This window comes from Astyanax mexicanus, chromosome 16 (assembly GCF_023375975.1).
Source record: "Astyanax mexicanus isolate ESR-SI-001 chromosome 16, AstMex3_surface, whole genome shotgun sequence".
NCBI classification, from domain to species: Eukaryota; Metazoa; Chordata; class Actinopteri; order Characiformes; family Acestrorhamphidae; genus Astyanax; species Astyanax mexicanus.
Genome location: NC_064423.1, coordinates 3,004,627 through 3,021,780, shown reverse-complemented (window position 1 = coordinate 3,021,780; position 17,154 = coordinate 3,004,627). Strand labels below are relative to the sequence as shown.

General features: G+C 40.5%; 1 protein-coding gene across 1 annotated transcript in view; it reads left to right on the top strand.

The window, feature by feature from the left end:
• The window catches only part of LOC103021590 (inactive N-acetylated-alpha-linked acidic dipeptidase-like protein 2), a 678,577-nt gene that overhangs the window by 634,477 nt on the left and 26,946 nt on the right, over positions 1 to 17,154 (top strand). Inside the window, exon 13 of the mRNA XM_049465756.1 lies at positions 15,015 to 15,213. Within this exon, the coding sequence (XP_049321713.1) occupies positions 15,015 to 15,213 (199 nt within the window). The remainder of the gene's footprint in view (positions 1 to 15,014; positions 15,214 to 17,154) is intronic.

The following is a 17,154-nucleotide window of genomic DNA, read 5'->3' as shown; positions in this document are numbered from 1 at the left end:
AACCTCATTTCAATCCTGAAATATTAGTGTGTCCATCAGTTATTAGATATATCAAACTGAAATGGCTGTTGCAAAAACCCAAATATTTACAACTGAAAATGATTAAGATTAATAGGGGTGCCCAAACTTTTTCATATGACTGTAGTTATATTCATTGTTGAGCCAAGTCATACAGTGCTTAGTGTCTGAAAGCTGAATTGACAACATAAAAGCACAAACTATTTGCTGCATAGTGCACATGCTAAACTAAAAAAATAAATACAAATAAATAAATAAACTTCAGACATCAGTCATGTACGTCTTCTGACCAAACCCGCATTTGAAGATCTGAGGAACTGGATAATAAGAGTGTGGATTAAGAAATTCAATACACTCCGAAGTTATCTGCTATTGGCTGCATAGGAATTGCAGAGGGACGGTTGCTTAAAATCATTCTTAAGTCATGCAGCCCCGTGACGCTGCGGCGAGTTACTTCACATCAGTCCCTTTTTCATTATACGCCCAGCGGTCATGCTTCCGCGGCCGAGACGGAGGTGTCCGTACCGCCTGATGCCGTGATTGAGATGAAATGACTGCCTCACCGAGCAAATGCTTTTAGCGTGCAACCTCAACCAGGTTGCATTAAATTCACTAGAGCTTTTGTTAAAAATAAATATGTGGGATGGACAGCTGGATAGATAAATAATTCCGGGCAGCTGGGCCGTCTGCGTCCCCCCCCTCACATCAGATACGACTGCTCGCTGCTTCAGATGATCAAATGGTACATGAAATCGTAGTATTTATGAGCAGATCAATGAACTGTGCAGGACTAATTGCGTTAGAAATTTGCCGCACTTACCGTGGAGTCTGAAACCACTTGCGCTCTAATTTCATACAATAGCTTTTCACTTCAAATCACATCAATCCTGTGAAACACTAGGTTTGAAAAGCAGAATCTTAGAAATAGAAACGCAAATTTCACTCAAATAATAATTTGCCTGTTGTAATATGCGCTCCTTCCCATTTACAATAAAATCATTTATAAAAGTGCACATCACATGTTTGTTCAAATACTACTTTTTTAAACAAATGCAGCTCTGGAAAAAAAGACCACTTAAAAATCACAAACCATCAAACCAAGATGAACTGCTTGAATTTTTGCACCAGGAGTAAAGCAGCATAAAGTTATCCAAAAGCAGTGTGTACCACTGGTGGAGGAGAACATGATGCCAAGATGCATGATTTTAAACTGTGATTAAAAACCAGGATTATTCCACCAAATATTGATTTCTGAACTCTTAAAACTTAATGAATATGAACTTGTTTTCTTTGCATAATTTAAAGTCTGAAAACTCTGCATCTTTAAAACTAAAGTTTTATTTTTTTTCCAGAGCTGTTTTTTTTTTTGTTGTTGTTGTTTCGAGACATTGACCGTAGCAACCACCTAGGATACCATAACAACCATGTACACCACAAAAACACGTAATTTAATCACAGACAGTGGTTTCAAAGAGATTTGGAGATTTAGAGAGATGTAGCTACTATCACAGTCTTTGCATAACTTACTTATTAACTATTACCACCATCACAAGTGATGATGACATAATTCTGCATTAGTGCATGAGTGTAGCATTTAGCCAACAGCAACTCACAGCAGTTGAGTAAGTGGTAACTTGCTCTTACAGTCTTTAACACTGAGTTACTGTAAGGCAAGCACTATTTAATGTACAGTTTTTTTTCCACACTATAAGGCACACTTAAAATCCTTTAATTTTCCCCAAAACTATCAGTGCCCCTTATGTATGAATATTACCAGTCAGGTATTAAGGGGCAGTAAAGCCACTCTGCTGAAGTACAGCTTTATATATATCAGTTATATATAACTAATATATATATATATATATATATATATTAGTGAGACTGGAGCAGTATTAGCGTTAGCCACTAACCGCACTAAGCTCTATCTCTTTTGCCATTCAGAGGTGAGTATTATTGGCCTATAGCCTGGATAGCACTGCTCAAGCAGCATTAGCATTAGTCGATAACCACGCTAACTCTTTCAATGTTCAGAGCTGAGTATTATCATCCTTTAGCCTGCTGCTATCCCTGCTTAACACTGCTGGAGTAGCATTAGCATTAGCCTGCGTGTAGTCTGCAATGTTACCATTGTAAAACAAGCTATATGGGGCAAAGCGCTAGCTAATATCGCCCTGGTTTACCAGAACACTCAGAGTTCCTCAGTGTAGCTCTGTTAGCTGCTAATGCTGCTGCACCCAGCCTTAGTGTAAATCTGCGCTTACTGTAAATAAACAGAAGTGCTTTACTCACACAAATAAATAAAGTTTTCAGGAGAGAAATCTGTGTAGATTAACACCCAGCACTCGATTGACTTTAAAAGACAAATGTTTTTTTAAGAAATACAGTTTTGTTCACTTGGCTTAGCTTTACAGCTCTTGCGACCCAGCGTCGAGACCTGCTAAATAAGTCAGCCTAAAAATTCCAGAACCATATGACCTGGAGACAACTTAATCGGACACTGGTACATACAAAGTATATAGACCATGGCAAACTAGTTGTATTGGTTATTGAACTGAACAGCAATATTTATTTGGTCTTTACATAACGTAATTACTTAACATAATTACCTGTTACCACCTTCACAAGCAATGATGGCATAATTCTATATTAGCGCAGTGTAGCATTTAGCGTAGCACTGAGCTCACAGCAGCTCAGTAAGTGGTAACTTCCTCTTATAGCCTTTAACACCCGGTTAAACTAAGTACAATTTTATTTTATTTTTTCCATTTTCTCCCCAATTTACACGGCCAATTACCCAACCCACTCATTTGGACTTTCCCTAAGGGTGAGGACTAACACATGAGCACACGCCTCCTCTGACATATCAGATTCAGACTCCACCTCTCTCAATACATCAGCTCACAGACGCAGCCTTGTGCTGATCCACATCACCCTAGGAGTAATGAGGGAAAGAGAGAGCGCCATCTACTGTACCCACCCAGAGAGAGCAAGTCTAATTGTGCTCTCTCAGGGCTCTGGCTTCTGCATGACCAGGATTTATTCCAGTAGGGATTCTCTGTTGTAAGTGGGGTTTTATTGCTATCACAAACACAAACACAAACAAATTGTTTCATGTTTTGTAAATCCAAGAGAAATTTGGACCCAACAGAAGTAAAATAAAACAAAGGCATTGCTGGACTATTCCTTTAATCAGAGAAAAGCACAGTACACCGTGTGCACGCAGAAGTTTTTTTTGTTATGCGTGTGAAGACGAAAGCGCAGGTGCGCAGCAGGATGAAAGGTAGCGTGTAAGATAACAGTAGCTCTGCAGAATGAAAGGGCATTCGCACACTCAGTTCTTGTGACGCTGATTTAAATAAAGCTTGCATTTGCATGTGCATGCATGCCTCTTTTATTATTTTATTTTGTGTTTTTTTATTTTTTTGCTTGCAGCTGCTCAGGCTGTCACTGCTTCACTGTCTTCCGGGTCTCTCTGTTCTCCTCTCCTCTCGTCCTTGGCGGAGGTCTTTCTCGCGCTTCTCTGTGCGGCGGGGCCGCTCGCGTGCGATGTGTTAAGTTTCGTCTTCCGTTTGTTAAAGCTAAAGCTCTGCTGGGCCGGTGCCAGCGCCACTGTCCCTCCACGTCCCTCTGTGTCAGAGCGGGTGATAGATTACAGCAGTCCTTCCACATATTTCATAAGCTCTGCTCTCCCTGAAGAGAGAGGGATGGGGAAGTTTGTGGAAGGGAACGGCTTCTCTCGGCTATATTTATCCCCTCTTTCTTTCCCTCCGCCGGAGAGTCACACCGACTGCATATTCTCCAGCGGCTGGCAGTCATGCTGCTCAGTGTGCCCAGGCCTCTCTCTCTCTCTCTCTCTCTCTCTCTCTCTCTGTTGCTCTCTCTCTCCTTATTTCTCCCTCTCTCCTTATTTCTCCTTATGCTCTTGTTCTCTTATTTTCTGTTCTGTTTCTCTCTGTTCTTTCTCTCTCTGTATCTCTGTATCTCTAGTGATCCAGAACGCAGCAGCACGTCTGGTCTTCAACCAGCCAAAACGGGCACCCCGCTGCTCATTGAGCTCCATTGGCTACCAGTTGATGCTCGCATCAAATTCAAAACTCTTACAATCGCCTACAAGGTGATGTCAGAACAGGCTCCTTCCTACCTGCACTCGCTCCTGAAGGCTTACGCTACCTCCCGGCCGCTGCGCTCCTCCAGTGAACGTCGCCTCGCTTTACCAAACACTCACACAAAGCAATCCAGACTGTTCTCATACAGAGTTCCCCAATGGTGGAACAAACTACCTTCCACTACCAGATCAGGAGAATCTCTCGCTATCTTTAAGAAACTCCTGAAGACAGAGCTCTTCAAAGAGCACTTACTCTCTTAATACCTCTAACACACTAACTACTTCTAACCTCATTTCCTTCTTCCTCTCCTTCACTCCTCTATCCTATTACTCCCCTTTGACCTCCTTTTATCCCTATCCAAAGATGTTTTTCCTTTAAACTTATTTTACATTGTACTTGACTATTGTAAGTCGCTTTGGACAAAAGCGTCTGCCAAATGTAATGTAATGTAAATGTAAAAGTGACAGAATGAGAGAGTAACTTTCTCTTTGTTCCTTTCACTCTCTCTTTAGTCTTTCTCTCTCACTCTTTTTTTCTCCTAATCTCTCTCTTTATCTCTCTCTGTTGCTCTCGTTCCTTTTTTCTCTGTTCTTTCTCTCTCTGTATCTCTAGTAAAAGTGACAGAGTGAGAAAGTAACTTTCTCTTTGTTCCTTTCACTCTCTCTTCAGTCTTTCTCTCTCACTCTCTATTTCTCTTAATCTCTCTCTTTATTTCTCTTCTCTCTTTCGAATGCACTTATTCTTTTTCTCTCTTTCTCTCTTTGTATCTCTAGTGAAAGTGACAGTGTGAGTAACTCTTCTAACTCTCTCTCTTTCTCTGTACCTTGATCTTGATCTCTCTCTGTTTCTTTTGATAAATCTCTCTCTTTATTCTTCTCTTTAACTCTCTGTTTATGTACCTCGATTTTGCTCTCTTTTTACTCTTTTTCTCTCGTTTTATTTCTCTTCTTCTCTCTTTCTAATGCTCTTGTTCTTCTTCTCTGTTTTTCTCTTTTTCTCTCTCTGTATCTCTAGTGAAAGTAACAGAGTGATAGTAACTCTCTCTTTGTTAGTGTGACCAAACGTCCGTATTTCCCTGGACATGTCCGTATTTCACATCCCGTCCCGGGTTTTTTTTTTTTCAAAAAGTGAGGAAATGTCCTGGTGTTTTAAATTACCTTCATTGGACCATTACATTTACAGGCACTAGGGCACTGCGCATGGCGCTGCGTGTGACATAATCCCTGAGTCGCGTCAGTGAGAGCAGCCCTGTTCTTAATCAGAATGTAGACAGTGTGAGTGTCAGTCAGTGCTGCCAACTTACCGACTTTTCAGACTTTTTTTGTAGCGACTACCGACAAATATAGTGAGTTTTTTTGGTCTTATTGGAGACTTTTGGCGACTCTGAGATGAACGCTGCAGCGGCTGCTGCCGTGAGCCCCGCCCACAACACAACCACATCACAGTGAGAGCTTACACACCGCTCCACCAACACCGTGCCCACAGCCGCCGCTGACTGACCCCGCCCCGTATTTACAGATCAGGATGTAAATATAACTAGTCTTCAGTGTGACACGAAAAAAATATTGAATTTAACTCACACAGTCTCAGTCAGTCTCTCACCTCATTCACCACGTAGCCTCGTCACTCACCTCCTCCACAGTGTCTGCCTCTTTATAAAAAGCTAAACATCTATTGAACCATTGAACTATTTGTCTATGATAGCTTTAAAAATAAAGAAAACGTAAAAAAATAATAAAATAAAACAAACAAAAACCCTAAAACAAACATAAATTAACACTTCTGGCTAACTGCTGCTCTTATAATAACATTTAAGAACACGGCAAAAAACTCATTTATGTAATTCATGTAAAAATGAAGTTATTGTAAAAAAAAGTGACGGCCTATTTAAAAAGCAACAGATGTTGTTCAATTGTAACATTTCTAACATATTTAGGATGTTTTTTACACACTTTTTTCACTCCCAAAACCTTAATCCTTTACAGCTTCGAAAACATGTATTATGCAAATTAGGTGTTGACGTCATTTAGTGCTCCCAGGTGTCCTGGTTTACCCAAATGAAAATATGGTCACCCTACTCTTTGTTCTTTTCCCTCTCTCTCACTTTTTCTCTGTACCTTGATTTTGATCTCTCTCTTCCTCTATGTTTCTCTTGATCTCTCTCTCTATATTCTTCTGTTTACCTCTCTGTATCTGTACCTCAATTTTGCTCTCTTTTCTCACTCTCGCTTTATTTCTCTCGTTCTTTCTCTCGGTGCTCTTTCACCCTGTTCATTAATCTCTCTCTCTGTTTCACTCTCTTTCTCTATCTTGAACTTTTTTTCTATTTCTCTCTGTGCTCTCACTCTGTGTGTGCTCTTTCTCACTCTCTCTCTCGCTCTCCACTTTATGCTCTCTCTCTCTTCCCTTTACTGCCTCTTATGCTCTTTCTCTCTATCACTTTATTTCTCTCCTTGTCGTATGCTCTTTCTCTCTATATAATGTATCTCTGTCATGCTTTCTCTCACTCTCTTTTTCCTCTTAATCTTTCTCTTGATCTGTCTCTTTCTTGCTCTTTTTGTCTCACACACTCTCTCTTTTAGTCTTTCTCTATTTTCCTCTCTCATTTTCTTACTCATTACACTCTTTTTTCTCTCTTTCTATCTCTCTTGATCTTGCTCCCTCCCTCTTTCTTGCTCTCCATCCCATCTCTCTCGCTCTCTCTGTACTTCTCTGTCTTTACCTTGCTTTCTCTGTACATCAGTCTTTCTTTCTCTAGCTCTCATTATCTCTCAGTCTCTCACTCTCTTTCTCTCACTATCTTGTTCACTCTCGCAACCTTGACAGTGGCCAAGCTGAATTACTTTCAAACACAACAGAAGCTGAATTTCTGATTCCCGAGTAAAAGACAGAACAGTATGATTGCTTTTAAGCACTGACCAGTATTCAACCTCACTCAGAAGATAACACCTCACAACTTATACAGGTGTAGGCATTCCCAAGCCGCTCCTGAAACATTGTTATTAGCATTGGATTGCATTCAACTGCATGATATAGCTTGCAATTATATACACAGTTATTGACAATTATCTACAATCCATTGATTGCAGAGACGTATAATTAGTGCAAATAAAGGCTGATTTCCCAAACAGAAGATTGGGAACCGTTAATATATTGTTTTCTTCTCATTTTGTTCACATTTCTCTTTTGGTTCTCTGGGTTAAGAAGATCACATCACAGGTGTTGTTCAGCTGTTAATGGTTGGTTTGTATGCATGGATTACACTACATGACTTTTTTGAGTCATCAGGTCATTGTGCTGTTCTCACTACACAACTGGCTGTGCCATAATTAGTCAATCATCATTAAATAGACTACTCATTTAGCTGCTCCCCAAAATTTTGGCACACGAACAAGTGGTTCTCTCTCAATCTCGCAATCTCATTGGCTGTAGGTAGTCGCTGCTCTTGATTCACAGACAGTCGTTCCGCCGAAATCTTCGAGATCTCCCAGCAGACCAGTACTCCTCGCTGGTGACTGACAATATGCCTCCACCAGGCTCATTTTCATCACTCAATGTTAATGATGCCACTGATACTCTTTGCTCCACATTAAGCTCCTGTTTGGACGACCTCTGTCCTCAAACATCTCGAGCCATTAAACCAAGCAAACCGCAGCCATGGCTCAAAAATGACACGCTCAGGGAACTACGCTCCAAACTCAGAGCTGCTGAAAGAAAATGGCAAAAAAAAGCAAAACCAGACAGACCTAAAAAACTACCAACTGCTCCTGGCTTCTTTTTCAGCCAGCCTCACTGCTGCTAAAGCTGAATTCTATCACAAAAAAATCAGCTCCCTCACAGACTCCCGGAAACTATTTGCTACATTCAAAACACTACTCAACCCTCCACCTCCTCCTCAGGCTACCTGCCTTACGGCTGAAGCTCTTGCCTCATTCTTTACTGGGAAAGTGGCAGCTATCAGCAGACAGTTTACTGATGCGACATGTAGCAGTCCTACATCATGCTCTGCTGCCCGGTATCCCTCTACCGAAGGCGTCGCTTTCTCCTCGTTCGCTCCTCTCACTGAGAACGAGACACTGGCTCTCCTAACACGTAGCCGTCCTACTACGTGTCCACTTGACCCGATTCCTTCAAACCTACTGCAAACTATCGCACCTGCAATCATTCCGGCTATCACTCACACGATCAATGCCTCTTTAACATCTGGTGTGTTCCCGACTGCTTTTAAACAAGCACAGGTCACACCACTGCTTAAAAAGCCTTCTCTCAACCCCGCCCAGGTTGACAACTACAGACCGGTCTCACTACTGCCTTTTCTTTCTAAAACATTAGAAAGAGCAGCTCTCAATCAAGTCTCTGGCTTCCTCACCCAAAATGACCTCCTGGACCAGAACCAATCTGGTTTCAAGAAAGGGCACTCTACCGAGACGGCTCTGTTGTCTGTGACAGAAGCGTTAAAAACTGCTAGAGCTGCAGGACAGTCCTCAGTGCTCATTCTGCTGGACCTCTCGGCTGCTTTCGACACAGTCAACCATGACTTCCTCCTAACTATACTCTCGAACATGGGGATCTCAGACAATGTGCTGTCATGGTTCAGATCGTACCTCACTGGGCGCTCGTTCAGGGTGTCATGGCAAGGACGGCTGTCCCCAGCCCACTCGTTACCCACTGGGGTTCCCCAGGGTTCGGTACTGGGACCTCTTCTCTTCTCAATATACACCACCTCTCTAGGTCGGGTTGCTGACGACACTCAGCTATACCTGTCGTTCTCACCAGATGATCACTCAATCTCTGCACGAATATCACAGTGTCTCTCAGACATATCCGCATGGATGAAGGAACATCACCTCCAACTAAACCTCTCAGAGACTGAACTTCTGGTCATACCAGCAAAACCTTCTATTCAACACAACTTTGCCATAACCATCGACTCTCTCTCTCTCTCACCGACAAAGGTTGCTAGGAACCTGGGTGTCATGGTTGATGACCAGCTTCTCTTCACGCAACATGTGGCCTCAGTTGCTCGATCCTGCCGCTTTGCGCTTTACAACATCGGAAAAATTCGACCGTTTCTGACGCAACAGGCCACCCAACTCCTGGTACAAGCTGTGGTAATCTCACGCCTCGACTACTGCAATGCCCTGCTAACTGGCCTCCCGGCCTGTGTAGTAAAACCACTCCAGATGATCCAGAATTCAGCAGCACGTCTGGTCTTCAACCAACCAAAACGGGCACATGTCACTCCGCTGCTCATTGAGCTCCACTGGCTACCGGTTGCTGCTCGCATCAAATTCAAAGCGCTTACAATCGCCTACAAGGTGATGACAGAACAGCTCCTTCCTACCTGCACTCACTCCTGAAGGCTTACGCTACCTCCCGGCCGCTGCGCTCCTCCAATGAACGTCGCCTCGCTTTGCCAAACACTCACACAAAGCAATCCAGACTGTTCTCATACAGAGTTCCCCAATGGTGGAACAAACTACCTTCCACTACCAGATCAGGAGAATCTCTCGCTATCTTTAAGAAACTCCTGAAGACAGAGCTCTTCAAAGAGCTCTCCTAACACCTCTAACAAACTAACTAATTCTAACCTCATCTCCTTCTTCCTCTTCTCTACTCCTCTATCCCATTATTTCCCTCTGACCTCCTTAAGGCCCTATCTATAGATGCTTTATTTTTAACTTCTATTATTTTTGTACTTAACCTCTTCTATTATTTGCACTTCAATATTGTAAGTCGCTTTGGACAAAAGCGTCTGCCAAATGTAATGTAATGTAATGTAATGTAATATTAAACCTGCTAGGGAGCATCTTTCAGTGGATAACACTAGACAGTTGATTTATCTGGACTTTAGCTGGCTGCTCTCATTCCACAGCATCTCAATCGGATTCAGGTCAGGACTTCGACTAGGCCACTCCAAAGTCTTTACATTCTTTTTCTTCAGTCGTTCAGAGGTGGACTTGCTGGCGCATTTTGGATCATTGTCCTGCTGCAGAACCCAAGTTCATTTCAGCTTGAGATCACAAACAGATGGCTGGACATTCTCCTTCAGGACTTTTTATTAGACAACAGAATTCATGGTTTTAATTATAACAGCAAGTCAGCCCCAGTCCACCACACTACCACCACCACCATGTTTTACTGTAGGTATAATTATATATATATAAATATATATATATATATTAATCTATAAATATATATAATATCTTTTTTTTTTATGGTGGAGTCATGAATGCTGACCTTAACTCAGGCAAGTGAGGCCTGCAATTCTTTTGATGTTGTTGTGGGATCTTTTGTGACCTCGTCGCTACACTCTTGGAGTAATTTCGGTCGGCCGTTCTCTCTTGGGAAGGTTCACCAGTGTTCCATGTTTTCACTATTAGTGGATATTGGCTCCCACTGTTGTTTGCAGGAGTCCTAAAGCTTTAGAAATGGTTTTATAACCTTTTCCATACTGATGGATCTCAATTACTTTTTTTTTTTAATTGTTCCTGAAGTTCTTTGGATATTGGCATGATGTCTAGAATTGTGATTCTTGATTAAGAACGGGTGTAATCAGGCCTGGGTGAGAAATCCCTCTCATTTTCTAATCAGAAAGCATCAAAACTAGCATATCATTGGTTTCACTCTCATCTGTCCATCACGTTTGTTTACGCCCAGTTCTTAAGAAACTCTTGAGGTGTTTTGAGGACGGTGGCATTGGATGGGCTGTATAATCTCTTTATGAAGTGTGTGGTGTTTTACTCAGAGCAGATGGTGTATTGTGGTTGGACTGCTTACTAAGAACGATTAAAGAATAAAGAAATCTGTAAAACTTGTGTGGAGCCTCTCATGTTTTAAACATCAGTTAGGATTTGTGAAATCCGGCAGCGTGGTCCGGGCATAAGCGGAGGTTTGTTAAAGGTGATCTGATCATCTGTCGTTGTTTGGTTGTGTAGATAAAGTGGTGAATAAGCGTTAGCCTGGGTGGTTTACAGCCGGCCACTCCACTCTGCTGGGTTTGACTTTTCAGGGGCTACACTTATGCTGTCAAAGCGTTTGACAGTAACAGCAAGTGAAGTGCAGTGCCGAGGGGCGTGCCGGAGAGCGTAATGGCTGAGCAGATGGAGAGAAATTGGATAAAAGGCTGGCTTGAATCACTGGTGGGTGTGGTCATAAGCCACCGTGGACGCTTTATGCTTTTATGCTTTTTAGCACGTTTACTTACTTCACACTGTGTTTAATATCTCACGGGTTTTTCAGTCATTTTTAAGTTAGGGGAGTGAGACATTTAATAACCTATTAATCAGAGGTGGAAAGTAAAAAATTACATTTACTCATGTTACTGTAATTACAGACATCCCAAGTTGCAAAAAATTGATTTCAGGGAGTTTACAGAGTTGGAGATGCGTTTTAAAATCGTCAGCGAGGGAGGGGGTGTTGGAGATGCGTTTTAAAATAGTCAAGGGGGGGGGGGGGGGTGTTGGAGATGCGTTTTAAAATCGTCAAGGGGGGGGGGGGCGGTGGGGGGGGGGGGGGCGGGGGGAGGTGGTGTTGGATATTGCGTTTTAAAATCGTCAGCGTCCTGTCATTACTTTCCCATCACGCTCCGCAAATTTATTTGGGGCTTTGATTTGGCGCCCCCTCTAGTGCAGCGCGCCTATGCGTCGCATAGGCTGCATACCCCCTTTTTGGGGCACTCGATCTGAGATTATATGCTCAGCTTCAGGGAGACTTGGTTCGTCTGTAATTGAGTAGATTTTATGAGTAAATTGTAATTTTTAAAGTAGTTTTTAAAATAGGTAATTTTACTTTTACTCAAGTACATTTTGACACAAGTAATTTACTTTACTATTTTGAAAAAAAAAACTCCCCATTACTGAGTAAAAAATTAAATGCTGGAAAAAAATAATTGAAACAAAACGGGAAGCGATTTGTTCCGTATTTATGTCCAATCCACATGTCTGACATTCCACATTCACACTAAACCCCTCCTCTTTCTGCTCCTCTCCGTGCTGCTGCAGCGAATAAAATCATTACATAGTAATAATAAGTGTGGTTTAACTGTTTGGATGATCTGACTTTCTTTTAACTCATAAGAAAGCCCCAGCAAATGATCTTCAATTTAGGTGCAAATTACCCCCATGGTTCAAAGAGTGTCCCTACAGTTAAACATAAAAGTTTATGTTCTCAATTTATGTAGTTTGTATTTTAAATGTTTGTTGTTGCACACAAATAGAATACTGGTGTTCTGTCGAGTTATGCTACCCATCGATATGTGCTTTTTTATGGCACTGCGCATGCATGCGCCGACCAACAGTTTTTTTGTATTTTTCATGTTTGTAATGATAATTTCTTAAGTTTTTATTGGAAACATTAAACAATCTGCTTGAATGTTACAAAAAAAAAACATGTAAATAGCAGTTAAAACAGCAATGGCAAGTTAAAAAAAAATAATAATGAACTACAAAACTATAAAAATACAGTTCATAGTCACCTATATGATCATAATTTTAACAGTAAAGAAAAAAAATGGATGATAGAAACCTATGTCACTTGTTCTTGAAAATGTTTTATGGGGAGATCTGAACAAATACTGCCTGAAAGATCCAAATTATTATGTGGAATAATAATTCCTTAAAAATATTTAATTTATGATTTGTTTTTACTTTTTTACATCAAATAATTAAAAGTAACTATGTAACTTTTACTCAAAGTACATTTTAAATTGAGTACTTTTTTACTTTTACTTGAGTAGAATTTTAGCAAAGTAAAGGTACTTTTACTTAATTAATTTTTTTCAGTACTTTTTCCACCTCTGTTATTAATACAGTAATACACTCAAATTAACTAAACAACCCTTATTTATTAGCAATTTAACCCTTTAACCCTTGTGTGGTTTTCATATTTTTGTTACTGGTTTACTTTGTTACTTGTATTTAATTCAGCAAAATTAAGCAATTTTACATTAAAATGCTTTACACATGCTTGCTTCACCTAAATTGCAAGCAATATAAACAGCTTACATGGTTAATATTTGCCCTTTACCTTTCTTATGTTACATTTCTTTCAAAAAGTGCTACTCTTTTTTATTAGTTTTTTTAATAAAATGTAAAAGAAAATGAATTAAACTCAAGATATGAGTAGAAAATTTGTTTAGTTTCAAATTTACAAATGAAGCAATGTTTATTAGCCCTTGACCAAACATACTGTATGTAATATAAATGGGTTGGGGGGGGGGGGGGGGTGTACAGTGTGTGTTTATCGAAAATGTGTTTTGATATATGTTTTTCACAAAAAATGAGCCAATGCCAATGAGTTTGAGTTAGAAAAAATATATTTTTAGTATCATTTGATGAAAAATGAAAACGGGTCCCACAGACCCGAACACCACACAAGGGTTTACCCTCCAGACAATTATTATAATGGGTGGTTTCAAATGATTAAAAAAGAAGCGGATTAATATTATATGATAAATTACGATATAATCATATCATCAAATCATATAATCATACCGCACAATTCTTCTTCTTAGTGACCTGTAGTGCATCAGTCAGCTGGTTTAGAGGTGGATCGGTGTGTCAATGGTATCATGACAGCGCAAAAAAAATAAGGCCTTGCATAGCTCAAAACGCACAAAAGGCATTAACTAAATTTCTTAATTAATCATGGGTGTGAAACATGGTGGAGGCGGCATCATAGTTTTGGGCTGCTTTGCTTTGCCGCCTCAGGGCCTGGACGGATTGCCATCATTAACAGAAAAATTAATTCCCAAGTTAACCAAGACATTTAGCAGGAAAACTTAAGACCATCTGTCCACCAACTGAAGCTCAACAGAGGATGGATGATGCAACAGGACAACGACCCAAAACATAGAAGTAAATCAACAACCAAAATAGATTCAACAGAAGAAAATAAACACAGCACCTTCTGGAGAGTCCTGACCTCCTCAACCCAACTGAGATGCTGTTGTGGCATCGTGGCCTCAAGAGAGCGATTCACACCAGATATCCCATAATATTATAGCTGAACTGAAACTGAGTTTAGTGAAGAGGAATGATCCAGAATTCCTCCTGACCGTTCTGCAGGTCTGATCTGCAATTACAGGAAACGATTGGTTGAGGTTTTTGCTGCCAAAGGAAGATCAACCAGTTATTAAATCCAAAAGTTTTACTTTTTCCTCCTTTACTGTGAATGTTAACATGTTGTATATAATAAAACCATGCAAACATATAATTTTTTTGTGTGGTATTAGTTAAACAGACTGTGTTTGTCTATTGTTGTGACTTAGATGAAGATGAGAGCACAATTAATGACCAATTTATGCATATTGTTTCATTTAAACATGTTGTGAGTTTAGATTTTAGTGTGAATGTAAGGTAATAATCTCCAGCTTACTAGTAATCAAAAAAATAATTTTTGCTCACTTTTGTAGACAAAATTCACTGATCCAGTGGTCTTTGCATCACCAACCCAACATTTTTTTTATTTATTTGAACATCTGAACGTTGCATGGTCAGCAACTGCAGTGTATTATGATCCATTCGTCAGAAAGAAAAGTGCATAGCTGGTTGACTATATTTACTGTATGGCGCATCCCAGTGTAAAATATAGCGAATCAAATTCTCAGCTCAGAGCAATACACAGGAGGATTGCGTGTGAAAAACCTTTAAAAAAAAAATACGGTAGCACTTAAATTAAAAATTAGACTACTTTTATAAAGGATGTATAAATGGTTTATAAATAAAAAGCTGCTAAACTTTTTCAAGTAAATTTTATGCATCACTTTTTGTCAGTGCACCTCTACCGCCGAGTGAACTGACTTGCCTATAAGTACTCTGATATAATCCAGCACTGGATAACAGTAAGATCTGCTGAGCTGATTCTCTCTCACTGCTCTCTCTTTTGCAGATGACCCTTTAAGCAGGCCTGATCTCCTGGCCGCTGCTGCCTCTCTCCGAGACAATTCCAGCTTCTTCCAGTCCGAGATCATGCGCCCTGCCAACGACCCCAAAGAGCGTGACCCTTCCCACGTGCGAATGCTGAACGACGTGCTGCGAGACCTGGAGAAAAGCTTTCTCGTTTCGAGTCCACCGCCGGGTTTCTCACGGTAAGATCCAGCCAGCGAGTATGTGCTGATAACGGACTGAACCTACTGAACCTGCTGAACCTGCTGTCAAAAATAGTCCTGTAGAATTAAAGTAATAACCAGATTTTTACTCTTATTTTACAGTGAATCTAGCTTGTAAATAGCTATCAAAAATTAATCTGCAGGTAGAAATATACAGGGGTTGGCCAATCTTCATTAATTGCACATTGCACCAGTAAGAGCAGTAAGAGTGTGAAGGTTCAATTAGCAGGGTAAGAGCACAGTTTTACTCAAAATTTTGCAATGCACATAACATTATAGGTGACATACCAGAGTTCAAAAGAGGACAAATTGTTGGTGCACGTCTTGCTGGAGCATCTGTGACCAAGACAGCAAGTCTTTGTGATGCATCAAGAGCCACGGTATCCAGGGTAATGTCAGCATACCACCAAGAAGGACCAACCACATCCAACAGGATTAACTGTGGACGCTGTAAGAGGAAGCTGTCTGAAAGGGATGTTCAGGTGCTAACCCGGATTGTATCCAATAAACATAAAACCACGGCTGATCAAATCACGGCAGAATTCAATGTGCACCTCAACTCTCCTGTTTCCACCAGAACTGTCCGTCACCATAATCAATTATTGTGGTCTAAAATCAGGTGTTTCAGTTTCATTGTCCAACCCCTGTAGATACTAGTGTTTAAAATACTTCTGTAGACACTAAAGTATCAACTCAAGCTTTTTACTGTTTAATTAAAAGTATAAAAGTACCCTCTGGTACCGATCACCCCTCTACAAAGGTGCGACAGGAATGTGTGGTTTGACTGGGGTTTATATAGAGTGCTGCACAGATGTGTCTGGTTGCCACTGATCACCGTCGGGGATTATGGGAATTGGAGTTTCGGGAAACAATTCCACTGATTTTTCTGGTGGTCATTGGTGCAGCACTTTCCATCACATGTCCCTCATATGTAGTAGCTGATTTTCCAGCATCTATTGCTATTTGCAATCAATTACTTTAATTAATAAACTCTCTAATAGGTGTACCATATTTACAGCAATGTTCTGTATTCAATGTTCAGTTTGTTAAAGTTCACATTGAGATTGATAGATCCAGTTTTACCCAGTAAACCTGTTCATTCACAGCATCTATATAATGTATCAAGGCACATTAGTTTCAAAGGGAATGATAGAAAGAAAAAGCCTGAGAGAAAAGGTTTGATACTCTTAGATGTAGTTGGATAATCAATAATTAAGAGACTGAACTGTATAAAGATAAAAGAATTGATGTGTATTTTAAAGAGAGGAGATGTAACAGCGGTGTGCGGTAAATGAATCAATAAGACACTGGAGGATTTTGATGGACATGCAGTGATGCAGAAGTTTGGCAATTTTAGGCTTCAACACTTTTCGTTCGTTCACTTCTGAACGTTCATCCACAGAAAGCTTTCAAACAGTCACTTCCTCAACGCTGTTCTTTGTTTGATCACAACTCGACAACGATGTCACTCATCCGTCAATCTGCCCACTCTCCCAATCTCAAGTTTTGATCATTTACAACTTCTTGGACTTTAATCACATTTTTTTTTTAAAGGAGCTGAAATTCGCCGCTCAATACGACGCCTGACAGGGGCTCTTTCTAACTCCACGCTGCTAAATTGCCACAACTAATTCTCAACTCCGACAGGATCTTTCAAGTTCTTGTTAGAAAATGAATGATGACATTACTTCCCTGTGGTCTATTGTGGGTGACTACTCAAGGCTGCAGAGACAGAGATGCCAATTTGCATTTCTGTCAAATGTATTCACTCCAGACAAGACTGTCAGTGGGAGAGCCTCGCCTTGAATATTTCATCTTCTCTCTTTTCCATTTACTCCCAGGTTCTTGCATTCTTATTTGTCTTTCATCTGTATATGGTGGATTCTTTCTCTGCATAAAGGCATAAAATGAGCTACATGC